General features: G+C 38.8%; 3 protein-coding genes across 12 annotated transcripts in view; 1 reads left to right on the top strand and 2 right to left on the bottom strand.

Annotated features, from left to right (window-relative positions):
- Positions 1-3,281, bottom strand: part of LOC148730943 (target of rapamycin complex 2 subunit MAPKAP1-like) — a 23,236-nt gene extending 19,955 nt beyond the window's left edge. For 3 of the 9 annotated variants that reach the window (XM_088759688.1, XM_088759689.1, XM_088759684.1), the window contains exons 1-5: positions 3,142-3,281; positions 2,852-2,950; positions 2,267-2,360; positions 1,616-1,726; positions 617-678 (exon numbers count right to left, since the gene is read on the bottom strand). In XM_088759688.1, the coding sequence (XP_088615814.1) occupies positions 617-678; positions 1,616-1,726; positions 2,267-2,360; positions 2,852-2,924 (340 nt within the window). In that variant the 5' untranslated portion in view covers positions 2,925-2,950; positions 3,142-3,281. Of the gene's footprint in view, positions 1-616; positions 679-828; positions 1,549-1,615; positions 1,727-2,266; positions 2,380-2,851; positions 2,951-3,141 lie in introns of those variants that run through there. The other 6 variants (XM_088759685.1, XM_088759687.1, XM_088759682.1 and 3 more) reach the window with 4 other exon arrangements.
- Positions 3,282-4,852: 1,571 nt separating this feature from the next.
- On the bottom strand, positions 4,853-6,232 carry LOC148730942 (uncharacterized). Its single transcript, XM_088759691.1, has 2 exons — positions 6,101-6,232; positions 4,853-5,981 (listed from the first exon to the last, which is right to left on the bottom strand). The coding sequence occupies exon 2, from the start codon at positions 5,962-5,964 to the stop codon at positions 4,864-4,866; it is 1,101 nt and encodes a 366-aa protein (XP_088615817.1). The 5' UTR covers positions 5,965-5,981; positions 6,101-6,232; the 3' UTR covers positions 4,853-4,863.
- A 2,085-nt stretch (positions 6,233-8,317) lies between these two features.
- On the top strand, positions 8,318-25,865 carry LOC111324611 (protein kinase C delta type-like). Of its 2 annotated transcripts, XM_088760731.1 has the most exons (16): positions 8,319-8,815; positions 10,423-10,483; positions 11,299-11,461; positions 12,215-12,246; positions 12,580-12,665; positions 14,447-14,576; positions 16,076-16,173; positions 17,159-17,428; positions 17,677-17,850; positions 18,765-18,856; positions 19,719-19,781; positions 20,136-20,274; positions 21,081-21,161; positions 22,383-22,490; positions 23,252-23,392; positions 24,093-25,865. In XM_088760731.1, exons 1-16 carry the CDS (start codon positions 8,492-8,494, stop codon positions 24,243-24,245), a joined length of 2,115 nt encoding a protein of 704 aa, XP_088616857.1. In that variant the 5' UTR covers positions 8,319-8,491; the 3' UTR covers positions 24,246-25,865. The 2 variants fall into 2 exon arrangements, with proteins under 2 accessions (XP_088616858.1, XP_088616857.1); XM_088760732.1 differs by lacking the exons at positions 10,423-10,483; positions 12,215-12,246; positions 12,580-12,665; positions 14,447-14,576 and having other exon boundaries at positions 8,318-8,815.
- The last annotated feature ends 1,280 nt before the right edge of the window (positions 25,866-27,145 follow it).

Genomic DNA, 27,145 nt, shown 5'->3' with positions numbered 1-27,145 from the left:
TTTGTGGCTGGGGAGGGGTGGGGGAGTCTTCTCATCCTTCTCCTGTCCACTAGCCCCACCATCCACTCTGACTCCAAATCAAACTTGGCGTTTGGATAAACGATCACGAGCTTATAATGTTAACCTGCCCTAATGAGATGTCTGCACTGCAGATGCAGACCAATCCAGAGGAGGGGGGAGGGTGGGGAGTGTTACTCCTGGTCACTTTATGCTGAGGAAAATGAGATGAATTCTGACTGAATGGGCCACTTTGCTCTTAAGCACACTAACCCTCCCCCACCTGGTCATATGATTTTCAAATTTCTGAGTTAAAAAATGCTGTCAGCATCAAATTGTTCGACATATAAAATGTAGTTTGATCTGAAGAAAGACAAGTTTGAATATGAGTCAAGCCCTACTTTCGAATTGATAGCATCCATTACAATCTATAACAATATTTAATAGTTACTAATAAAATCTCATTACGTATATGAGCACGATCCTTCGCAGTAAAGCACTATTTGAGCAATAGTGAAAATCAGACCTGAAAAAATTTCAGGCCTGTACGGGCCTGAAATCTCATTAATTATTTTGAGCCATGCATTTTGTACTTAACAAACTAAATATCATGTCATACCACTCATAGTATTCTTCTGTCCCTCCTTCCATGAAACTGTTGTACACCTGACTTCTCCATTCCTTGAAAAAATTATATTCTAAAGTTCATTAAAATAGTCTTGCAAAGACAACTTATGGGCCAGGGTTGTAACTAAGAAACTGCACTGCTGGCTGAAATTTCAAGTGAGGTGGCTCAAAGGTGGTAAAATATCGTAAACTTGTGTGTATTACCTCATAATTGCCCATTGTGCTTAAATTACCAAGCAATCACAGGCCTATATAGGTCCAGCTGGTGATCACTGCTTTTTCCCTTGACAGTGAATTTTGCTGGCAGCTGGTGCTTAGTGACAACTCTGATGGGGGTATTATAATGGTAACTATGGTATCACATTTTGTTTCAAGTACAGTGGACAGAGCAGTTTTCCATAGAGTATCAAAAGTGATCATAAATTGCTTTGGTTTTGCTTTAATTAGTTCTGTGATTGGTCTTGAAAACTCACAGCACTCTCTCTCAACCAAACAAAAGCAAACCTAAAAACCAATTTCAACTTATAAAAACACTGTGGTGTTGTGTTGGTGGGAGAAACAACTGAAGATAATATTTTGGTTTTGTCACCTGAGTTAATAAATGTATTCTCATTTTCTTTTTACCATGTTCCCACCAATAGCATAGCTCCATTCTTTGCATAAAAACACACCCACAACTCACAATTCCTCCATTCACTCTGATGAAGGACTAGCGCTTGAAACTTCAGCTTTGAAAGTCTTTACAGTGGCCAATTTACTTAATCATCTCAGTTGATAAAACCAAAATTACAATGATCTCAACTTAGTCAATTTCTCTTTCTGCACTTCAGGAAGTTTTCCTGTTTTTACTTTGAGTTCTCAGTGGTTAATAATTTATGATGTTCACCTCTGTTCCGGCTCGTAGTTGTGATTATTTTGGTTTTGATTTTACAACATTCAATATTAAAAAAAACTACTCGGACTGGCAAGTAAGTGAATCAAAGTAACTCACTTTTCTCTTCTGCTGCGGTCACCCTTCCCTTGTGATTTAGAGTTTCTGCTAATTCCAGGGCTGACGGCAATGTCAAATGACTGAGGATAACTTGGAAAATCAAAAGAATCTCTGGGGGAAAAAAAGAGACAACAAATTTTGAAAAGGGCATTCTGGAGAGATGTGAAAAACATTAACACTGTTACTTGACTTAAGTCTACCCTTTATTTTAACACTCCAGTTATCAACAATGGTCACCCTTGTAAGAACACAATATTAAGACACTCACTCAGAAAAAATGCCAAATTTATTTGATGATAATAAGAGGAAAATTACAAGAATTAAACAAATACCTAAACTATACCATCCATGAGAATTATTGTTGACGGTATAAATTAGACATGATTTTGAAATGATTGTTGCCCTGAAATCAAAGCTTCCCACAAATTAACACCAGATTATAAATGTCAAAAATTTAATCGACTCCCAGAAGTGATCAACAAGTAACTTCTCCCCATAATATCCAAACTTCATAAATTATCAGTAAACAGCTGGTGAGAATACTCAAGCTTATCACTATTCTTTATCATCATTATTATTCTTGAAAAAGTGACTGGTGCTCCCTTTACAACCTAAATCTCAAAGAAATCCTGTAAGCTTGAATCTACGTACCTATCCACTGAGTATTTTCCAATGATTCTCTTACGATGCTTAATCGCTTTCTCATTTTCAAACTCTTCATTGATAATAACTTGTTCACACATGCCTGTACAGTGAAAGAAAATCTAACCATAAATTAAATCAAAATCTCTGGGAATATGTTATGTGACGGTGCAAAAAATGTGACTGAAAGGAAATAATATCATGATAAATTTTGATCTTCATCATTGTGGCAATGGCCGAGTGTCTGATCATGGAACCAGAATCCAGGTTTTATTCTGCTTTTCTTTTTATTGCTAAGCTGAATCCAACACATATTTTGATTGGTTCTCACTTATGATCTATCAGAGTACAGATGCATACATGATATCACCATTAACAGCATTTTTTCTTTTTTGAATCACATATTAAACAAAGAGATTCCATATTGCCGTGGGTCTGCACACTAAAAATGTGGTTACAACATCAGTGCCACTTTTTTGTTCTAACCACATTTTGACGTCATTTGCGATCTATTACTGAACAGAAAAATGGCAACATGGAATCTGCTTGTTAAGTAGAACTGGAATTTGTGTCATATTAACACAGTTTAGTTACCTGTTTCATCCGTCACGACACACGAATGTCGAATATGAGCAATAACAAATTCTGGATCATCTATAAATGCCATATTTTACTCTCGATGTAAGCTTACACCTAAATAACAAAATAGAAGGCAAAAAAAAAAAAATAGAAACAGATAAACATCACCCACAAAAATCTGCTGATTAAAAATGCTTTGGCTAGAACTTGAACAATTAACCATTTGATTCTCGTTCATTAATTTTGCAGACTTAAAACGTAAATCGCAGCCAAAATATTAAGCAACTAATTCAGTTAACACTTGCCTTTACTTCTGAGATACGAGAGGAAATATCACCAGGCTTGATCGAGCAAATTTAAATCTCGCAGATCGATCCTTCTATGCCAAACATTCCGCCATGTTTGTTTGTCTTTTAATGGGAACGACCGCTGGTCGTCAATGGCAGAAAGAAAAAAAAAGGTAAGGGTGCATAGACCACTTTCATAAATGGCTGCCGGATTAATATTCTTTTGTTTAAATTTAAATTAGCCATTCTGGCCTCGCTTGAGATAACGTATTCTTCTGAATTTTGTACTGGAGAACGAGGCCTGAAGGGCTAATTTAAATTTAAACAAAAGAATATTAATCTGGCAGCCATTTATGAAAGTGGTCTATGGTAGTGTGTTTTAATTTTAGTAGGAGAGGAGAGGGTGAGGTTATTATGTCTCCCAGACAATCAAGTAGAAATAACCTGGTTAGGTAACATATCTCCTTGACTCTATTATGGCTTGCCAGATCTCTCAGATTAAAAGGGATGAAATCAAGGAAGGCTTTGCCTCCATCAAAATAAAAGGAAAAGTGAAGGTTTCTGTTCCATCATGATTGCATTAAGTTCCTATCATGGCACCTTACTTTTCAAGCGAATTGCCCGTGCCACTGGATAATTAACCTGTTCTTTCATTTCATTTTAACAGATTTTAAAAGCTAAATGTGATTAAAATTTTTCATGAGCTCTTAGATGTTTTAAGAACTGGGTTTCTGCTTATAGCTGAATGTTTTGTGTTTATGTTTGAAGACGAGCGTATTAAGTTTAAGAGTTAAAAGTTTAAGGTCTCGGCTTATAGCCAGGCTCGGCTTATAGCCGATAAAATACGGTAGTTCCTATTACTAATGCTTTCAAAATAATATACTCAAGCAAGAAATCTTAGAACATTATATCATTAGTTGCTACTAGCTTTCTCATAAGGTAAATTTTGGATAGTGTCCATTTTAAAGAGTGTAGGGAGTGACTGAAAATGAGGCAGTCATAAATTTAAAACAAAGGGGTGGGTATAGACAAGGAGAAATACATTTTATATCCCTCACCTGCAGGGCAGGTGGGATTTTGGTCAGTGAGTGTCCAGTATTTTCTTGTTAAAATTTATGGCAACATTCTTTGATTTTTATAGCTGCAGAAGTGACAGTAAAAAAAAAGAAAAGGGAGGGGTGTAATGACACATCCCCAAAGGCCTGTATATCTAAATTCGATCAACAACATTTCAAAATAATAATAAACATGAAAAAATTATGTTTCTGATTGGCTGAAAACAAGTGCATTTTTCATGTACCACAAGTGCAAAGTTGCAACACAAGCATTAAGTTGTAAAACAAGCATAAATTACAAATATTGCATGTACACTGTCAAAATTTTGTCTATCTTGACTTTCTATGATGCTTCTTTCATGAAAATTTTGAATAAGTAATAACATGAAATCTCATGCAATTTCATTTAATAATCACCTGTAAATTTTTCAAAGACAATGAAATTGCACTCTCCCAATGGGTTTGTGCAATTTTTTTGTCTTTGAAAAATTTACTTGCACTTACCAACACCAGATTGCACATAAAATCATATTACAAATCTAAGGTGTCCACACAAATCTAAGGTGTTCCCAGTTTTCTGCATAATGCCACAAAGCCCAATCTCTTTTTCTGGCTTTCATTGACTCCATTTTTACTTTACAATATTTCCCAATACTGACCACTTTATCGACTAGTAACAACTAAATTACTTCTTTATCTCTGATTTTCCAACAAACTTTTGGTAGTTCTTTTCACACAAATCAATTTTATCTATGAAATAGTTTTCATTACAAATGCTTTGATAAAGATCAGTTTTCACTACACACACATTAGCAAACATTTTTGGATCCACACTACAAAACTGCTTATCCTTTGCTGTTAGTACATTAACAATGCTATCTTCAGGCTCCCATGGGCGGAAATTATCATCAAACATGATGTGATGAACTGCCTCATCACATGGATCAATCAAAAGAGGTTTTGCTGCTGTTGAGCAAAAGTTTCGAGCTTCCCACCATGAATAATCATCGACAACTAACTGCACCCCTCTGGATTGGCTGAAATATGTATACATATCCCATAAGTTTGAAAGTGTGCCTTCTCCTGGAACTTCCAAAGAAATTTGGTTGTTTGACCGAGTCATTGTCCCAGTTGTGAATTTTACTCCAAATGCTAAACTTTCCGCAGGCTTCCCACTTGAGACAGATGTCTGGTTATGCTGTGGATTCTTGATGATCATTTCATCGATGAAATCTTTTGTGGCCTGCAACACGATACGACCATCTCCACCAAAAGTTCGGAAAATAATGGCAAACTCTTGTTCACTTTTGAACAAATAATCTAAAAGTTTGTAAAAGGATGGTACAATACAATGATAAGATTTTCCAGAAATGTCTGTGAAGGAGGGTAACTCTGCATTACTGCATATTTTCAGGTCTCCTGGAAATTGCAGAGCTGTCAACATTTGGTTGTAAAAGCTCTTAAATGATTTTCCGATCTCTTCGTCCGTGAAGTTCCGAATGTGTGTTTTAAACTGTTCTCGTGGCTTTCCATTATACTTCGATTGTGCAAATCGATAGTAAGATATCGCTTCTCGATCAGGAGGTTTGTCGTGTAGACTGTTATCTAAGCTTTTCCATGAGCCTGTGGTGTCCAGTTTTCCCCAAGCGACATCCACAAGATATTCGTTCAAAGCTGCCTCTGGTGTCATCTGCTTTGTGACAGAATCGCCGATGAAAACTGTGTTGTTAACATCTAAGTGTAACACCAGTTTTCGTCCCTTGCGGGCAGCTAGGCGCGATGTCATCGCATAAAAACTTCCCCCTACAACAAAAAAAGGCAAAACTGAATCGTATTAGAATTTTTTTGGAAAACTTGTCTCTCTTAGCACATTTTTCTTCGCCGTGCGTTATACTTCCTTGTGGAGAGAAAACCTAACTCACACTAAGGATTGGGTCAATACCAAAACCAAATAATCGATACCATCGATACCTAGGTCGGATCGAAAATTATCGATACTAGCGAAGAGTATCGATCCTTTCGATACTGCACGTGATATAACCGCTCTTTAATCTACCGCGACTAACCGCTGACAAGTAAGCGAAGGGCTTGAGATCGTACATGTGAGCATTTGCGAGCAACCTAAGATTGCCGCAGTGTACCGGTCAAAGTGGCGGTTTCTTCCATTCCCTAGTACAATATTCAACTTTAAAATAGGACCCGACTTTATAAACTGTAAATATAAAGTCACTCAGTACAACGGCAACAAAATCGCAACTCACAACAATCTAGGCATAACAAGGACAGATTTGGAGTAACAAACATGAATTGCAAACTACTGTACTGTGCCCGCTTACTAAAGAAAAACCTCGAGCGAGAAAAGCACTGAGAAAGGTTTACTAGTTCTAAAGTATGGCACTTCTGTATGGTCCTTTATGCCAGGGGGTCTCTGATGTATCCGCAGTATTGAAGCGCAGGATCCATAATAAGTCGAGCACCCGTGTTCAGTTATTTTTCAGTGAAGCGTGCAGCGACTGGTAACCTTTCATTGTATGCCTTATGATCATGAATACAAGTGAAAGTTGCAGATTGCTTAATATAGTCAGTAGAAAATTGTACCATCGCGGTCATTTTCATTCACTCGGGAAAATTAAAAATGAGTCCCAATAAAATTAAAATTTTTTACTTGTTTGACTGTCTTGTCGATGAGAATAGAAAACCGTACGAGAGTGCCTTTATTTAGTCAATCAGATCCCGTGACTTGCTATTTATTCCTATGACGTCACAGTATCGATATCGATATCGAAGAAAAAAGTAACTATCGTACTCGGTATCGTATTTGATTCGAAAACGCCGTACTGGCCCGTCCTTAGCTCACACTTATCATTTCCAACAGAGGTCTGAGCACCAGTATTTGTCCCAGGTCCCCCAAACACCTCTAAAATGCGAATGATCGCAGTACAGTAGACAGTTTCCCTAAACTTTTTAAATGCCAAGCACCTAATCGAGGTATAATTTTCTAGAAATAAATCAACGATTTGGCTATCTGAAATGACGCTCGAAAATTCAGGTGCGCCGTTTGCAAAACATATCCTTTACATATTATTCTTTGTATATCATTATCACAGTCCAGGGACCGCGGTCCGCGGAGCAAGGTGTAAAGGGGGATGGCTGACAATTGAAAATAATTTTTTCATATTGAAAATCGAAAAAAGGAATAAAATCATAGTAATTATTTTTATTTTTTTTGCGCAAAAAGTGGGGGCAGGGGCAAAAAAAGTGGTGGGGCCGCGGCCCTACCAGCCCCTCCTCCCCTCCTCCGCGGCCCCTGATTACCCTTAGGGGCCGACCATTTAACATTTTAGGGGAGGGGGTGGGTGATTTCTGGTCATCAAGAAATTTTTTTTTCTAGCAATCTGCTGTGCAGGATATTTTTTTCCTATCTTTTGGTACATCTTTTTCTGTTACATTTAGGCTGCTTGCAATTTTTTTCTCCCAGCAAGCGCTTGCAGGAAATTTATTTTCAAAATCACCCACACCCCCTCAAAAGTTAAATGGTCGGCTCCTTACAACGTTCCTTCATTTTAACATTAAAATCAAAGGTTTGCCGTTTATCCCAAAAACAATACAACCTCCTATGGGAATTATTTCATTAACTAAAGAATAATTAAATTTTTATCTCAGTAGAACTTTCAAATAAACTGTAAACTGCGAAAAACGGATCGTAAGAGGTATTTTTTTGACAAACGTAATCAATTTTCTCAAAATATTCATCGAATAACTTTTATAACTTTTCACGCTCTCAAACAAAACAACTCCGAAGATATTAAATCTTAATGTTTTTTTTTTTGTTTGTTATGTTTTGTTTTGTTTTTTTCAATCACTGTCTTTTTGCTTTTGTTTACTGTCTTTTGCTACTGGGTATCTGTGGTTGTCATTGAAGCGATTACCTAATGGATTATATTCGGATATGATGGACCCTCCACCGAGTTGCTTTTACGTCAAAGCACTCCTCTTCAAGGCCTACAAAAAACTGACGTCGTTTGTGAACACCCCCGGAAATAAACAAAACAAACAGAAAACGGAAGTGAATTTCACACCCTAATTTGGAAGCACTTGCCCAAGTATGGGAGATGTCACGGATCGATCCAAAAGTGAAGTCACCTCTCAAACTTCGAGTCACGTTATAAATTAAACGATAATCTGTTCTTGGAAACACAAGCAACGGAAATCTTTAAAACGGCCACACGTACGCGGAGACATGTCGCTATGGAGGTAGAGCGTAAAAGACGGGATATAATCTCACAATTTCTGGTGTTAACAGCGAAGTGATCATGGGTTTTATCCGTGTAAAATTGATAGAAGTCGAGCCGGCGTCGACTTGGGTGAAAGACCCACAGTTGTTCGACTGTTACTGCGCTGTGCACATAAAAGAAGCAGTGATGTCTGCATCGCATGGAATTTCTCTAGTGCAGAAGAAAAAGACAATTTATCCGGAATGGAACAAGTGCTTTGATACCCATTTATACGAGGGCCGAGTTATAACCATTGTAGTTTTACAGAAACCTACTGGAAAAGTTGTGGCCGATGTCTCCATAGGCGTCCAGTTTTTGGTAGACCAATGCAAGCGTGATGCACATGGGTTTTCTAGTGTTTGGGTGAGTTTGTAACAAATTCTAGCTGGGCTTTAATTTTCGTTGTTAAAACTTTTTCCCGGTATTGAGCTTCCTCTTCTTCCAAACATCAATCTTGTTTCGACATCTGCCATATTGGCCATCCTTTATAAATATCCATACATTTATATTATGCTTTTGAACAGATTGTATCGATCATGATTTTAGTCTAAATAAACATGCATTCCGCATGATTTCTCTTCTGCTCTGTACAAATTAATTTTACGACTAATGGAGATTAAAAAGAGAAGTCTTGGGATGGAAAATGGAAAACAAAAGCGATCTAATACCATGCGGCTTAAAAACGAATTTTAAGCTTTCCTCCAGCACTTCAAACACCGTCCGAGGCATAAATTTGCATAAAAGTACATTTTGTTTTAAATATAGTTTGTGTCGGTTTGTTATGCTGAAGCTCCTGGCGACAGCACAGTATGTGATATTTGTGATCGTCGAAGAATGTTGCAAAATTTTATTTGAACTTGTTGTATAACATAAGAGTTCAACGAATGACCAGTCAGGAGTGCGCTGCATTCCGGAATGAAATACAGTGTTCCTTTGCCATTTGAAATAATCGTACTGATATGCTTTTTAGAACTCTTGGATACTCGGCTGAATATTTTTAATATCTTTTTAATTTATCTTTGGAAAAGTAGCCGAAAGGGGTCCACTCTTAGAAATAAAATCTCATTTCGATCTACACTTTCAATAGTTCAATCATCTGTTTACATTCTCGTTTCCTATGGCTTTTTGCCAGAGACACGCAAAGAATATTATTTTAAGCGCATCTTTTTTTTTTTCAATCACTTGATTTACATTGATGGCAGTTAATATAATTGTTGTGTTGTAACATACCATGGCTACATGATGCTTCTTAGTTACTTTGAATATGATCTCATATCTTAAACTGGAGATGATTGTCACAGTATTGCAATGACGCGACTCGATGTTGCAAAATTTTATATTCAACCGATGTTTGTATTGATCAGGGCTAGAGGGTAGCTTCTCAAACAGGAGATTATCATTTCCTGTATGCAAGCTGAGTCACAAAAAAGGAAAAACTACATTGCATAGATCTTTAGAAGCACTGGTGCCCAGCTCTTTTTGCTGCCCCCTCATTTTTGAAGCACTAGCTTCTTAAATTAGAAATTAGGACTATCTTGATCTGAAATAGATTTTAACCTTTTCTTTGTTTTCATATGTACCCAAAGAGATTGATTAAAAAGTGAGAAACAACCAATAAGTTGTAAGTGACAATATTAATTAGGGGATAATCATTTGATTCAACACCAAATTCTCAGAAAAGACTTTATAAAGAACATATGGTAGGCAGTATGGAGAATTGTCTCATCAAGGTATTAAGAGTGAAAAGGTCGAAGCACTCACTTGATTCTTAATGGCATGAACTCAACTTGTCCAGCTTTGTTCAAACCTCATGTTATCTCTTAGACACCAAATCAAATTGCAGTTTAATTTGCATACTGTTACAGTGTTAATTAGCAGGGGAACCAGGTCACTGGATTTTAATCATTAAAAGTTAAGGGTAAAGCTTTTAAGAACGAAATAAATATATATTTTTTTCTTCTCTGTCGTAGCTGGACCTTCAACCCAATGGCAGACTTATGGTTCAAGTTAGGCATTTTATTGAAGTTTTAGGTAATTATCTTGTCACTAGATATATAAACAGTTCCAGGAAAAATGGGAAGTTATTATCATGTGTGTTCTGAGAAAATTGAAATTCTAGAAGCACAATGATGTTTAGATGATTGATTTTTTAATTTGTCTTTTGAAGAAAATGAGGAAGTTGTTGTTGTATGTGTTCTGAGAAAGTTGAAATTCTAGGAGCACAATAGTTTTCATTATGTCAACGGTTAATTTTTTGAACGGTTGATTTATTTCCTGCTTTTACCAGATAAATAGCAATCTGTTGATGTACTATTGTGCAAAAGTGTGAGTAAACATGAAACGAAAAGATCAGAGCAAATGAGTCAAGGACTAAAATGGAAAAAAATTCCTCTAGTGTTTTCTGATAGATTGCTAGGTGTAATATTTCTGATAGATAGGAAGTGCATTCCATTGTAAAACAGGGAGAGAAATGACTGCTTTATCAGAAGTCACTCAGAGCTTTACCTCAATAGAATTTTAGTCTGTGAACAGGCCCTCAAATTTGTTAGCCTTGCAGCATGAGAATTAATTTTCTTTGCCTGCATGGAAGTATGAGACCTTGAACAATACACATTGGTGAGAGGTCCATAGTGCCAGACCCCTAAGAAACCTCAACCTGACTCATCTCAAATCTTCACAGGTAGAGAAAGGTGTTTCTTAAAGCACTTATGATTGGTTGGGGGGATGGGGGAGTGGGGGCACTTGCAGGCCATTAGAACTGTGAGATTTAAGATTACCATAATATTCTGTACTTATCTATTAGATGTGCATACCTTTGTTATTATTGTTCAACTGTGATTTTACAGATGATCCTACTAAAGAAGGAAAACCTCATGAAAACCATAGTGGGCTCACTGGAAGGCGTGGTGCCATGCGAAAACAGAAATGTCACATTTTTAATGGACACAATTATGTTGCTAGATTCTTTCGGCAGCCTGTGTTTTGTTCTGTTTGTACAGAATTTATGTGGTAAGTATCAGTTACAACTACTTCAAATCATGGTTTCCTAGGTAATTTGATTATATCAACTAAGTTGAAATTAGATACAATGAAATATATGAAGTTCATATATTTTGAACTGCGGTATTAGATACGTATGATGCATGATCCTCGCAGTAGATAGCGCTATTTTAAGCAATAGCGAAAATCAGACCTGAAAAAAATCAGGCCTGTACGGGACTCGAACCACTGACCTCTGCAATACTAGTGCAGTGCAGCGCTCTACCAATTGAGGTAACAAGCCAACTGGGAGCAGGCCGTTAAGTTGATTCGTAATAAACCCGGTAAGTTATAAATCAGATACAATGAAATATATGAAGTTCATATATTTTGAACTGTATATATTTTGAACTTATATATTTTGAACAAGTTGAAATTGTAAATTGGCCACTGTAACGAGTTAAAAAGCTGATGTTTTGAGCATTAGCCCTTCATCATAGTAAATGAAGAAGGGCTAATACTCAAAAGGTCAGCTTTTTAACTCTTTAGTGGCCAATTTACAATTTCAACTTAGTTGATATAATCAAATTACCTTGTTCCCCCCACCGACACAGCACCACAGTTTCTTTAAAAACTTTCACTCTTTTTTCATGTTTTTCCTAGACTGCTGAAACATCCATGGTTTATTGTTTTACTGATTAAAATGTTTTGTCATCTCTGATAAGCTGTAGTTGGCAGCTGATATCTAACCAATAAAAACTTCTGTCAATTTATTTATTTCAGGGGATTTGGAAAGCAAGGATATCAATGCACCGGTGAGCTTTGTAATCTGTAATTCCTAATACCACCTATTGTTACATAGCAAGGATGGCTGTTAGAGGTCACCCCTTTCGTGCTGCTCAGGGAAGCTTTCACAGAGCTCTCTTCACAAGGGAGTACAGGCCCCATACATCACTTGCTCTGAAATACCCACCAGCTATTCTGAGGCGGCCAGTTCTTGGACCCAGACTCCTTTCCTCAGTGTCTGGCATGCAAAACATTACACCACTGTCTACCCCACTGCTCTCTCCATGTAAATCGCATTTCCTAAAATTACTGGTACTATGTCAAGACAGTTTGTATGTTAAACTACATTTTTGCACTTTCAGTTTGTACAAAGGTGTGCCATAAGAAATGCCATGACAGAATTGTCAGCCACTGCCCTGGAACACAAAATGTCGTCGAAGAAACCAAGGTATGGGCTTACTGGAAGGAGCTGTGATATGATAATTTAAGTCAGTTTTTCTTTAACCCATTAATGGCCGCAGCTTTTGTGGAAAACTGTGTTTTGAAGCTAGTCCAGCAGATTTCGGGTCACTGTTGGGGTTTTAAAAGCTCTAACTTGCCAAAAACCACTTGACAGCTCGTGCACTCGACGGCCTTTCGATCCAAATGCAAAATGGCGGCCTGAAAATCTCGGGCACGCGCAGAGAGCAAAATTTGGACATAGTTTTTGGGTTGAAAAGTCATGCCCCACTTACGACTTCTACTTTTCTCTCTTTCTCCTGCCCTTTTTTTCCCCTCTCCTTGCCTAAAGTCTCTCCTCACTTGCTGGAAATTGAGTAGGCTTCAGTTTGGTGTAGAGATTTTTCAGAAACTACTCATTATTTTCAAAGCACATGCTCGGAAAGGTAGGTGGGTAGTGAAACACGATCTTCGTGCAGATTTTCCGGTCAAAGTGACACGGTTTTTTGGCTATTTCTCCAATCTCCTCCACTCAATTGTGCTCATTCTGGTATCGTCTGCAAGATATTTTCAACCCGTTCAAGTAGATGCTCGAATTCGTGCTCCAGGGTTAAAATTGATGACGTCACAGGGCGTAGAAAGGGTGTGGGTCCCCATGGGCGCATACGGGCGCACTGGACGTTAATGGGTTAAGAACTTTAAAATGACCTTGAATGAAACCATACACTGGAACTTTAAAGTGTAATTGTAAATAAGGATTTATAAGTCATTCATGATTCCTTTATTACTGGATGAACATTGCACTTTATTATTATAATAATATAGACACCAATGAAATATCTGGTGAGCTTTCACAAGTAAACGTGATATCTTGACACATGTATAAAGTATGTTACCTTTATGCATGAAAATAACATTGTTACTATGGTTACATAATAGATTGTACCTTACATACTGGGTTTTCATTGGTGTTTATATAATAAATAGAATATTACATGGCAGTTTGGAGATAAGCAATTTGTCTTCAAGAGTAAGCAAAGTGAACAAGTGAAATATTTTTAAGCAATCAAAGACAAATTTTGTATCTCGGTGAGACCATGTAATATCCTCTCTGCACTTGTCTGATAAAACAGTTTCATCTTTGACCCTTCAGGGCTTGACACTAACGGTAGCCCACTAGCCACAGACTAGTAAAAATTCAGTTTTGGCTGGTGGATTTCGGTTTCCACTAGCCAGTTTGGCTGGTAAACGAACTGACATTGTCATAGCATCTAAGATGTCACCAACTACTTGGCTAGTAAGTTGAAAAGTTAGTGTCAAGTCCTGCCCTTGAACTCTAAGAAGTGATTATCAGTTTTAACATGTACCTTCTCCTAAAAATATCCATACATTATCCAGCAAACAGTTGATGAGAATATTCAAATTAATCAAGTAGAGTTGGAAAGCTTGATCTAACACTAACTTCTTGTGCAGTGGAACCTTGATTTAACAAACCTCTATATAGTGAAGTCATTGGTATAACGAACGATCTACTAAAGTTGCAGTAAAACGTATGTGACAGAACCTCTTTATAATGAACCCTTGATATAGTGAACCACTTTAGCCAGTCCCTTGGCACTTCGTTAATCAAGGTTCCACTGTAACTGTTTTATGAGGAAATGTGTAGCAGTTAGAGTACAGAATTAGAAATCATGTCTTGGAAGTTTAAGGGTAAAATTAATAATAATTTATTTCTTTGCTTGAAATCTTTTTTACTGAATGATGCTGCTGTTGTTATTGGTGTTGTTCTAGAAAATGAAAGAAAGGTTTAAAGTTGACATTCCTCATAAACTGGGACTAACCACATACTTAAGACCAACTTTTTGTGACCACTGTGGATCCATGCTGTATGGCTTGTATAAACAAGGCCTGAAATGTAAAGGTAAACGTCATGTTAGTTTATTTTAAAAGAGGAGTATGCTGACTCGCATATTCAATCTTTCAAGGTTTTTAAAAATACTATCAGAAAACTAGACTCATCAGGTTTGGTATGATCGTCATACTTTACACCTTGTATCTTCAATTAGTTTTAGCTTTCCTATATGAAATGATATTTCTAGTCTTATGTAAATGGTTTTAAATCTTAATTTTAATCTTATTTCATTTTAATTGCTGAAGTTGGAATTATCTGTATAAATATGTTTAAATTATTATTATTATCATTATTATTATTATTATTATTATTATTATTATTATTATTATCTCAAGTTAGTTCTTCCCTTTTGTGTTCTACCTGCTTCCCAGTTAGCTCAATGGATAGAGCGCTGGACTGTTGTGCGGGAGGTCGAGGGTTCGAGCCCTGGCCGGACCAACACTCAGGGTCTTAAAATAATTGAGAAGAATATGCTACCTTTCTATAACATCAAGAAATGATTAGATATTCTAGTCTTCTCGGATAGGGACGAATAAATGGAGGTCCCGTCTCCTGCAGGGTTAGGGGCAGGAGACGTTAATTTCCCACGCACGAGATTACTGTGTGATGGATGTCCTCCCCTGGGGTGGGATGGGTGGGTAACAGGACCCCCGTTGATACCAGTGTTTACTACACTGAAGGGGCTATCCTGAATAAATATAGATGCGTACTCAACTGCAAACTAGCTGGTGAGATTGTTCTCACAAAAGCTAACTGTATATGAGATACAATGAATATATGAAGTTCATATATTTTGAACTGCGGTTGTAGATACGTATGATGCACGATCCTCGCAGTAGAGAGCGCTATTTATGCAATGGCGAAAATCAGACCTGAAAAAAATCAGGCCTGTACGGGATTCGAACCACTGACCTCTGCGATACTAGTGCAGCGCTCTACCAATTGAGCTAACAAGCCAACTGGGAGCAGGCCGTTAAGTTGATTCGTAATAAACCCATGATGATAAATCAGATACAATGAATATATGAAGTTCATATATTTTGAACTGCGGCCGTACAGGCCTGATTTTTTTTAGGTCTGATTTTTGCTATTGCACAAATAGCGCTCTCTACTGCGAGGATCGTGCATCATACGTATCTACAACCGCAGCGCAAAATATATGAACTTCATATATTCATTGTATCTGATTTATCATCACGGGTTTATTACGAATCAACTTAACGGCCTGCTCCCAGTTGGCTTGTTAGCTCAATTGGTAGAGCGCTGCACTAGTATCGCAGAGGTCAGTGGTTCGAATCCCGTACAGGCCTGATTTTTTTCAGGTCTGATTTTCGCTATTGCATAAATAGCGCTCTCTACTGCGAGGATCGTGCATCATACCTAAGTGAATATGTACCATAAACTTGACTTGAAACTTGAATGCTTTAGAAATCATTTAACTGAGAAGCCCAACCGATGAGACCAAAGCACGGTTGGAAAGAACACTGACAAGTTTCTTTCACCTCTAGAATGTGGCTTAAACTACCACAAGAAGTGCGAAAGATTCATTCCAAACACTTGCGGTATCAACCAAATGATGCTTGCAGAGGCAGTGGCCATTTCGAAGGTGAGTACTCGTTGCTGCAGTTAAGTTGAGCTTTGGTAACTATTTTCTGTGTCCCTTTTAGACAAGTTTGTGTTTTCGAGTGGAAGGCGATACGCACGAAGGCCTGTTCCAGGCGACGAAGCGGCAGAGCGAAAAACGAGGGAGGTTGGGTTGGGTCTGGTTCTGACCCAAACCTCCCCCGTTTTTTCACTCTTCCGCTAGTATCGTGACATTTGCTCTCGCGTTTCGTGTTACTAACTGATCTCTGGGATAGGCTTTGTGAATGGGAATTTCCCTCAACAAGTGGTGTTGGCTCTGATCAAAGTTAGAAAAGAAAATTGCGAAGGTGCATGGCTATTACCCGCTGGGTTTGAGCACTGAAAGGAAAGTGTATGTGCTATGCTCGAAATAGGGCATTTCCAAATTATCCTTGGCCTCTTTCTCAAAGCGAGGCCTGGTGTTCAATCATTCTCGTTAAAATGAGTTTAATTTACATGAGAATGAAAAGTATTATTATATGAAAGGATGAGCACCAGGACTCGCTTTAAAAAAGAGGCTAAAGGTAATTTGGAAACTGGAAACGGGCTACTGGACATTGTAATAGAGCAGCTAGTTACTTGGCCTGCGAGCATTAGGACGCAGGACGCTCAGTATTACACTGTAAAACCGGGCAAAAATATGCTACAAAGCAACTGAATGTTCTCAGTGAATGATCCAGACTTTGACCGGTGTTTGCGGACGCGTCTCTATCTCCGCCATTTTTACAACCAATGATGTATTTTTATTGGAAAAAAAATTTCTATGTGTGGAATTTAATAAAGTTTTTAAAAAGACAAAGTCATTCAGGTTTCTTTTCTTGTTCCATTATTATAAAGTAAATTGTCAATCCAGAACAGTTTTGTCCAGTGTTGTATGTTAAAACATCGCACAAGATGTGTATGTATTGTCTGCCTCTCGAAAGCGTTGCATGACTACAATTTATTTGATTCCTCGTCACTATCTGCAGAAAGAGAAGATACGCAAGATAAGCCAAGAGCCAAAGCAAGGTCCAGCGGGCAAATCTCCTCTCCCAGCTCGTGGTGACGATGACGATGATGATGATGATGACGATGATGATACTGGCGTGTATGAAGCTCTCTGGGACGCCATTTCACCACCTGTTCCCCAGAGGACAGTTAGTATCAAAGGAAAAGATGTTAGAAGGATTGAACAACCTCTCTACCACATCGAAGATTTTAATCTACTTAAAGTTTTGGGAAAAGGAAGCTTTGGCAAGGTAAAAGGAGAGACATCAGGTCAAACACTTTTGAAGTGATCTCACAGGAAAGTCACTAAGTCGTTGATCGAAGCAGTTAAGGAAGTGTAACTTAGACACAAATCGTAGTAAAATTAAGTACTAGATGTAGTTAATGAATTTGTAATTCTTCTTCAGAGACAATTTTAACAGAAATGTACGGTTGTTTAGAGAATTTAAAAAGAATTAAGCGTCGGATATTAAGTGAAGTTTTTATTTTTCCCCTTCAGGTTCTTCTCTGTGAGCTAAAAGAAACAAAACAAGCATTTGCAATTAAGGCACTGAAAAAAGATGTTGTTTTAGAAGATGATGATGTTGAATGCACCATGGTGGAAAGAAGGATTCTGGCACTGGCGACGAGGCATCCTTTTTTGACTCATTTGCACTCCGCATTTCAGTCTCAGGTATGATTAGTTTCCGTGCTATTTTGACTTTGTGGGAGGCGCAGTGGCCTCATGGTTAGCGCGCTCGACTCTGGATCGAGTGGTCGGGGTTCGAGCCCTTGCCCGGGACATTGTTTTGTGTTCCGAGGCGAGCACTCCACTCTGTCTCTACTCTGCCTCTCTTCGCTGAGGTGTTTTAATGGGTACTGGCGAATTTAATACTGGGGGGTAACCCTGCGATAGACTAGCATCCCGTTCAGGAGAGGATTAGAAATGCACCTAGTCGCTTTATGCTACGGAAACCGCCAATCTGATGGGCTACTTGGCTGTTAAACAGTCTTTACCTTATTTCAACTGTGTGTCAAAAGTAATTTCGGTATTCCGTTCTACTTTAGAGCGCATTTCGCTTTTCGTAAAACCAAAACCAAAATAATCACAAAACTGATCAGAAAGAAGGAAGATATTAAGAACAGGCAATGAAACTCAAAATAAAGCTAAGCAAACTGCATAAAGCGCGGGAAAAAGCGGGTTGCTAAGACCCAGTTGATATTAGTTTTGCACCTGATTGGTTGTGAGGATGGTGCGAGTTTTTTTTGTTTTGGACCAATCACAAGACGTAGTAAAACAAAACTAATGCAATCCCGTCTTAGTTTCGATACGCGAATAAAATGTTTTCTAAAATGTTTTATGATAGGCCTAGATAATCGCCCTGTTCGCTAGATGAACATGGCCATCTGTTATTTCTCGTGCTTCAGGCGGTTCATTTGTTTTTACTTTAGGTTACCATTGGCTTCTGGTGATATTGTCCCTTCTCTTTATTGTTCTTCGTAATGACTTTGGTTTCGGTTTTACAGCTCCCAATCAAAATACGTTCTGGTTTCTTACGTTTTAAGTATTTATCAGCCCGACCTTAAAATGAAACTTTTCGCTTTCAGGATCATTTATTTTTCGTCATGGAGTACCTCGGAGGGGGTGACTTGATGTTCCACATACAAACTGTCGGCAAGTTTGATGAGACAAGAACCAGGTGCGTAGCTACTGACATATTTGGGTTATAGAGTTATGTTCGCTCAGTGATTGGTCCAAAAACTCGCGCAACCATCTCAACCAGTCAAATGCAAAACTATTACCACCTTCGTCTTGGCAACCCGCGTTTTCCCGCGCTTTAGGTAGTTTGCTTGGTTTTATTTTGAGTTCTCATTGACTATTCTTGATATCTTCCTTCGTTCTGATTGGCTGTTGCACTGCGCATTTTCCCGCGCTTCAAGTAGGTTGCAACGGAGCTTTCATTGGTTAATGATGATTTTAGCCTTTGTTCTGAATTTTAGTTGTGATTACTTTCATTGGTGTTGGTTTTTCGACACTGAACTGAAACTGCTCTCTATGTAACACAGTCCCGTACAACGCAAGCTGTGAGTGATTAAACTTAATACACATTTTTCAATTGAGTATCGAAAGCAATCGACTAATGTGATGGTTTCTTTTACGTTGCTCTGTGATTGGTCCAGAAAACACTTGTCTCCCTCTAAACCAATCAGATGAAAAAAAACTTACACCGACTGCTTCTGGTCACCCTTGTTTTCCCGCGCTCGTCGGGCAGTTTGCTTATTTTACTTCAAGTCTCCAATGGCTGCTTGCGATATGCTTCTTTGTTGTGATTGGCTGTAGTGATTACTTCGTTCTGATTTTCTACCACAACCGTAAAGCGCTTTGATCCGGGATTTCGTTAGTGGTTTTTTTTTTTGTTTTTTTTTTTTAAACGCAGCGATTGGTCTAGGAGACTCGCAACATAGAATGTAATTACGACATCGTCGTTCATGTTTTCTCTCTCTTCAGGAACTTGTTTATTGAAAATGTTTTTCTTTATCATTAATTGTTTTGATATACAGGTTCTATGCTGCTGAAATTGTGAGTGGCTTGGAATTCTTACATGGTCGAGGAATCGTTTACAGGTACCAATTTCCTTGCAGATATAAGTAGTATCATATGTTATACTTATTGTGACACTTCCCCCTGTATCGATTTTTAATGTTGGGAATGAGTTGATCTTCACTTTCCGTAAAAGCACATAAAAATATATTTGGTTTTGAACTTCCAATCCTGTAAATTGTAAACTCTGAATCAGGTTAGTGTTTTCTGTTACAGATACTTATGTTATGTGCTCTAAAACAAAGGAAAGTGAACTGGCTTGCACTTTGTTACCTATTCCTTGCTTTGAAGATCGCTATCAAAGAAGCGTGTTCCTAAAGGGGGTACCCTCAGCCGTTGACTCATGCACAATTTTACTTTCTCACTGTCATTTATAGGGATCTAAAACTCGACAATGTTCTGCTGGATGCAGACGGTCACATCAAATTGGCAGACTTCGGTATGTGCAAGGAAGGAATATCCGAATCAAAGAAAGCGACAACATTCTGTGGAACGCCCGACTACATTGCCCCCGAGGTCTGTGTAAAATTCTTATTCATTTTTTTTTCTGTTCTTTTTTTGCTTGCCATTGGAATTATTAATAATCTAGTGTCGAAGGTGAAGAAGCTAAGAGATTCCTTTGGTTACGCTTCAATACGCCATTTGGTTGGTCAAAAAAACACTCGTGCAATCCTCTCAACCAATCAGATGCAAATAAAAAGTATTTGCGACTTGGTCACCAGCGTTTTCCCGCGTTTCAGGGTGGTTGCACGGATTTTCTCGTGTGAAATTTACCTCGTTCTTATCGGCCGTTACAACAAACTGTGGTTTTGATTTTGCGATAGTTTGACTGACTTAGGCGAAAGCGGGAAGCACACTTAAGTGATTTATGTAGTGAGAATTTAAGGCATAGTTGTAGACGGCCTTATCTTTCCTGTTTCGGAAACACGAAAAAGCTGTACCACGCTTCCATATAAACTCATGGTTTATGCATCGTACAATTATCATCACATTTTTACGTAACTGATAGACTGCTTTACGATTGATTGTCTTTAAACTAAATCCAAAGAGAGCAAAACTGCCATTTACAACAGTAGAATATATTCAAAAAGTAATTGATGAGAACTCAGAGTAAAAACGAGCACGCTGCGTAAAAGCGGGGAAAACGCGGGTCCCCAAGGCGCAGTTGGTTTTAGTTTTGCATCTGCTTGGTTGAGAGAGTGGCGCAAATTTTTGCTGACCAATCACAATCGCGAAGTAAAAGAAAACCAATCCAATTCCCGATTTCCTTCAATACTCAATTGAAAACATCTCTTATGATTGACTCACTTCGTTTGTTGCAGATACTGAAGGGATGGCGTTACGACTCGGCTGCTGATTGGTGGTCTTTCGGTGTTCTTTTATACGAGATGCTGATTGGTCAGGTACGTGTCACACGTGTTAACAGGGACCTTATGCAAACCACGAGGACGTGAGAAAGCAAGAGATTTAATCGACAGAGTAATAGCTCGGCATGTACATTTTAAAGCTTGGTAAATTTCGTAGCCGTCCTTTGCAAAACAACAACGTGAAATCATTCAAATTTACGTGGACTAAGAAAGGACACCCCGTCGACACACTATTTAAGTTTCCATTTGGAACTCAACGCTGCTCACATACGTTGAGCTGAAGTGAGGTGAGGCGCCGAGCGAGACAGTAAACACATCCAGGCATTCGCGAAATTCTAACTAATAATAAACTTCATTTTTTAATCGACGTCTTCCTCGGCGTTGCCGTCCTGACTGCTTAAGGACCCTAATGAATGAGCTACCTCATGATCTGAGCGTTTTGAAAATGTCAGCTTCGTTTTTCCAAGCTCGTCATTTGCAATCAGTGTAAAACTTCTCCATCTGCACTTGTCCATGTTGTTTTTTCCGACCTGTTTTGTGTTTTTTTTTTTTTTTTTATCCTAAAAACTTACATTTGAAGATTTAAAAGAAATGTTCGGTAAAATGGTCAACGTTACTAAAAATATCATTTCACTAGAGCAGTTGTCATTTGAGTTTCGAGAAACTAATCCGGGATGGCTTTGGTGTTGCTTTACTTCGCTCTGATTGGTCCAGAAAAGTCGCGCCATTCTCTCAAGCAGTCACATCCAAAACTAAACCCAGTCACGATTTGGTCACCCGCGTTTTGCCGCACTCTAGGCAGTTTGTTTGTTTGTTTGTCTTTTTTTCTGATTGGCCGTCGCGACGACTTGGGTTTTGCTTTTACGGGACTCAATTAAAGAGCACTCTATATGTGTGCACTAATCAAAACTGCGAATATAGACTGAAGTAAAATCTATAAAGGGGGTAAGTTTCGAAAGAAACTGTGGTGCTGCGTCGGTGAGAGTAACAAGGTCATTTTGGTTTTATCAACGGAGTTAATAAAGTAAACTGGCGACCGCGAAGAGTTTCAAAGCTGACGTTTCGAGCGCTAGCCCTTCGCTCCTATTACCATTAGTAATTTTTTTACCCAGAAATTGTAACGTTTTGTTCTGGAGACATAATGTAACTCGAGTGGAAGTTTCCCCTTTTCGATAGTCTAACGGTGACAAAATTCCAGGCATAAGCGTTCTTGATGTGTTATTCACATTACATTGTGATTTTCGTTTTTCTCAACAGTCTCCGTTCGCCGGTGAAGACGAAGAAGATCTATTTGACTCCATCTGCCGCGACAGAGTTCATTATCCGAAATGGATCTCACAACCTGCAGAAGATTGCTTGAGCCAGGTTAGTACAGTTCACGCTCTACGGCATGAAAGGAGGGCTGAAATTTGATTTAACTCTCGGCACAGTTTTTGATCCTGGCAAAATCCTGTGCACCCAAACGTCGGTATGCCTACTATCCATGCTGTTCTCCCAGAGACTTCCTTTGGTAAATGACAAGGAGAATTCGTTGAACTATCAAGAGCTCCCTAAGTTGGTGTTCATTTCGTCACGAGCATAAAAGAAATGAAACTAACGTCCTTAGCATTATAGGGAAAGTATGGAGAATATGCACACTGATCTAAAAGTGTGAAGGGTTAATGATGTAATAAAGCTCTGACAAAAGTATTACATACAAGCAATATTACCTCTTTGTATTGTCTTAACCTAGCTTAACCTGTAACCGACGTTAAAACAATACCTCTTCTATCTGTTATATAAGGCAAGGTGCAGAGATCGTATAAAGGACTTGTAAGTCCGGCCATGCCTGGCGATTCTTTTGCCAAAGATTTTTTCCACTTTCGATCGTGAGCGAGTCTCCTTCGCAACTGTTCTTTGGAGTGTCGTGTAACGCCTTCCGTTTCGTGAGAGACTATTGGTTTTTCGTCCTGGATGAAGTAACACTTGACTCGTCACGCTAGCCCTTTTTTTTAGTGGGAATAGCCTTTCCAATTCTTCTTGAGCATGGCGTGACACCAACACAAGCGTGTCGTGCTCTTTATAACTAGCATGACATCAGACGTCACCAACTGTTTTCTTTCCTTGTTTAAATCGCATTCTTGTAGCTCTTTGAAAGGACTCCAATGGAGAGGCTTGGCTACAGAAATGGAACCAACCCGGCCATACGAAATCACAAGTTTTTCGAGCGCATTGATTGGGTTAAGCTTGAAGACAGGAGACTAACCCCGCCATTCAAACCCAATGTGGTAAGTGGCCATCTTAATTCTCACGGCCAGTCCCAGGTCAACTGCTGTTGGCGGAGGGGAGGGGAGGGAAGGGGAAGTGAGGGGAGGTGTGGGGTTATTATCCCTTACCCAATGTGGTAAGTGGCCATCTTAATTCTCACGGCCAGTCCCAGGTCAACTGCTGTTGGCGGAGGGGAGGGAAGGGAAGGGGAAGCGAGGAGAGGTGTGGGGTTATTATCCCTTACTGTCAAAGAAATGGTAGAACGTGCGCAAGAGTGAGGAGGAATGGGCTGAGTATAGTCAATTGCCAAAACACATCACAACATTCTTGTTGAAAGAACTACAAATAAAAAAGCAGAGAAAAGAACTAGCTAAAACTTGATTTCCGAGGTGGAGAGAGGAAAGTGGTAAACACCCCAAAAAGTTCCTACATGAGCAAAATGCAAGAATAAAAAGATAACTTAGGATTTCAAGAGCGCATTGAGTCCAAGACAAAGAATATAAAGCAAGGAAAAAGTATTTGCTGACGAACGCGGCCTTAAAAGCAGCCGTTGAAGGGGATTAGAGAGTGTGTTCTTACTGGGCTAAACAAGGGTTGTACAGGAAACTGTAAAACGGGAGATTGTGGTACGAAAGATACTCAGCTCCATGAGTGTGATATTTTTATGATGATTTTTTTTTTTCACATTACTAACCCTTGGTCCCTGTTTTACCCCAACAGGGTTCAGACCACGATACGAATAATTTTGATCCCGATTTCACTATGGAAGCACCACGCTTCACTCCAACAGACAAAGATTTGCTGCAGTCAATGGACCAGGGACAATTCCGAGGATTCTCGTTTGTAAATCCTTACTTTGGTACACAGCACTAACTCTAAGACTCTAAAGGAACCATTTCGCCTTGTGTGCGAAATCATCACCAACTGTGTTGCTGAAAATTTGGCTGTGTTTTTCATCCTTCCGGAGTTATCCTTGATCCGCTAAAAAGAGTTCTAGAAAAAAAAAATCCTTAAAAATAAGACGCTGGAAAGAGTTTACTACCTTTAGTGATTGAAATATCCACCTGCAAATTAAGTTTCACTACGTGTTCGAGTGTCACTCGAAATCTTTATCTACGAATCATCCACTTTGCAGCTCGCTCCTCTTTTGCTTTGATATTCTGCAGCTTGAAAAGAAAACCTTAAGAAAAGTACCGGCAGAAATTTCATTAATTTTGAATCAGAACCAAGTCGTTCCGCCAACCGAAACTCCTGCGAGATTTTCACGCTACATGGTAAAGTTTTCGTGTTCGTCAATTCCAGTCCGTGTCAAACCTTTTTGGTTTGTGTTATCGATTTTGCTATTTAACTTCTAAACAGATTAGTATTTTGTGCTTGCTTTGTTGTCAAGTTTGTAATCGTTAATTGTGATCAGAAGATCTTGACAAAGCTACTTTTGTGAGTTGTAGATATTCAACTAGACTTAGCTGTTCCCGATGAAGCAAAAGTTTCTGAAATACGACGTGAAAGTTCCGCGTATGGAACATCGTAAACAGAAGCAGGTTCTCGTCATTGGGGCCTCGGCATGAGTGTTTCTTCGCTAGCGGGAAAGTATGAGGCCTTAAGCAACGAGAGGTCTGCAATAGGTCTGGTATTGATATTGAGGCTCGTTATCAGTGCCAGTCCCTCAGCATACCTCTTGTCTCCAATCTTTTCCCGCGAGCAAAGAAACGCGCTTCCTGCAATGCTTTGATGCGTATACGCATTTCATAGCCTGCTCCCAGGCTATAAAAATTCACCATAGTTGGTATATAGTCCTTTAGCGCAGCCTATGAGTCTTTTCTTTCGTTCGTTGTTTCTACTTTAGATTCTTAGTAAAGTGAATTTGTCTCAAGGCTTGCAATTTTTTCGACTAGGCCACTCTGGAGCTGATATAAATAGAATATGATTGTTAAATATTTGTCGCTCTTGCGTGACACTTGTCACGCCACAGACAACAAAACGAAAAACGTGTGACGTAAATAAGTGATTAGAGGAGTAAATTTCCTTTTTATGTGAAAAAGCTATTTGGCTAATAGAACATGGAAATTATATTCAACAACGAATGCAGTCAAATCTATATATTTTTATTTGTTAGTGAAATTGCACTGAAAAGTTTATCCAATAATCTACAATCTCCCCGTTTTTATTTCGAGGTTAGATCGGGGACCATTCTAAAACTGAAAAGGGGATTAACAATTAGATGAAGGGAACTTTAGTTTTTCCATTTCTTTCTAAGTAATAAATTGCTTGGAAATATTTAAGATTGGGGAATATAAAATGTACACTTAATAATCCTAAAAATTTTAACTTTTTATGACCTTAGGAAGTTTTATTTGCATCGTATCAGTTGTAATTGGAATCAAGTAAAAGGGAAAGTGTTCCTTCTGTATTGAATACTGCTCTTAACATGTATAATACTGTAAATTGTAAGCACCGAGTATTAAAGATAGAAATAAATGTCGTGGAAATATAGCCTCGTCCTTTTTGTCATATTTTGCATTCCGTATTTCGTTAAATAAGCGCCCCTCCCCCAAAAGCGCCCGCCCCCGTGGTAATAATATACCTTATCATATAAGGGGCAAAATTACTGAATTGTGATTGGTCAAGACAGAGGGCATTTTTTCTTAATTTTTGTAATTGCCCCCGGGCAAAATTACGTGAAAATGATCGGCTGAAAATCGCTTAGCAACGGCTGCCAAGGTAACAATGGCGTCCTGTTTCGCGCGAGATCAGTAAGAAAACATTTGCCCCTTATATTATAAACAAGTAATCACATGGTTCCTCGTAACATTAAGGATTAATATCATTTGTGCTTTCGGAAGTTGCAGAAATTGCCCTCGTTGCTGCGCGACTCGGGCAATTTCAGCAGCTTCCGAAAACACGCGTGATATGAATCCTTAATTTTACTCGGCCCCATGCGATTACCTATACTTACGCAAACCACGACGGCGACGGCAACGAGGACGTAGAAAAATAAAAGATCTTATGGACAGAACAATAGCCAGCACATGCGTTTAGAACTTTGCACATTTCTTTGCCGTCCTCTGCAAATCGCCAAAATTTACTTCGTCTGCGAACGGCAAATCATTTCAACTTGGAACTCAACGCTGCTTATATGCGTTATGCGCAAGTTTACGTGTGACGTCGTAAGAGACGGTAAACACCTGCAGCCATTTTCGGAATTCTAGCTAGAAACATAAACTCATTCTTCCTAGGCGTTGCTGTCCTGACTTGTTAGGGTCCCTAATGTCAAGAAAGTGCCTCCCCCCCTCCCCTCTCGAATACGCACCTCCTCCTCCCTCACTTTCTTAGATAGTAAAGATATGAATAAATAGCTGTTTCTATATCCACTTTATTTACAGCTTTCTAAGCTTCAACTAGAGCGGAACCAGCTCAGGAGAAAAGTTTCTTTTCTGTTCCAGTTTACTTATGTCCATGTGTTAAGAGTTCCTTTATGTACGTTATCTGTTCTTTTAATTTTCGTCCCACTGTTGCGCTGACTCAATAGTCCATTTTACAGTTGTGTGCTTGGTTGCCAAGCCTTTGAATGGGAGTGAGGCTAGGGGTGACCTTGTTATGATACAAACCTTGCTGCCTTTCAAATGTAAATCACTTTGTTATCATGCTAAGTTGATACAGGTCTCTATCACAACAAGGTCACCTTCAGCCTCACTCTGAATCAAAGGCTTGGCAACTAAGTACACAACTGTAAAATGGCCTATTAGGGCCAAGCTAGATTGAGCGGTCTCCTT

The sequence above is a fragment of the Stylophora pistillata genome, chromosome 5 (assembly GCF_964205215.1).
Source record: "Stylophora pistillata chromosome 5, jaStyPist1.2, whole genome shotgun sequence".
Taxonomy (NCBI): domain Eukaryota; kingdom Metazoa; phylum Cnidaria; class Anthozoa; order Scleractinia; family Pocilloporidae; genus Stylophora; species Stylophora pistillata.
This window is presented reverse-complemented; position numbering and strand designations above follow the sequence as displayed.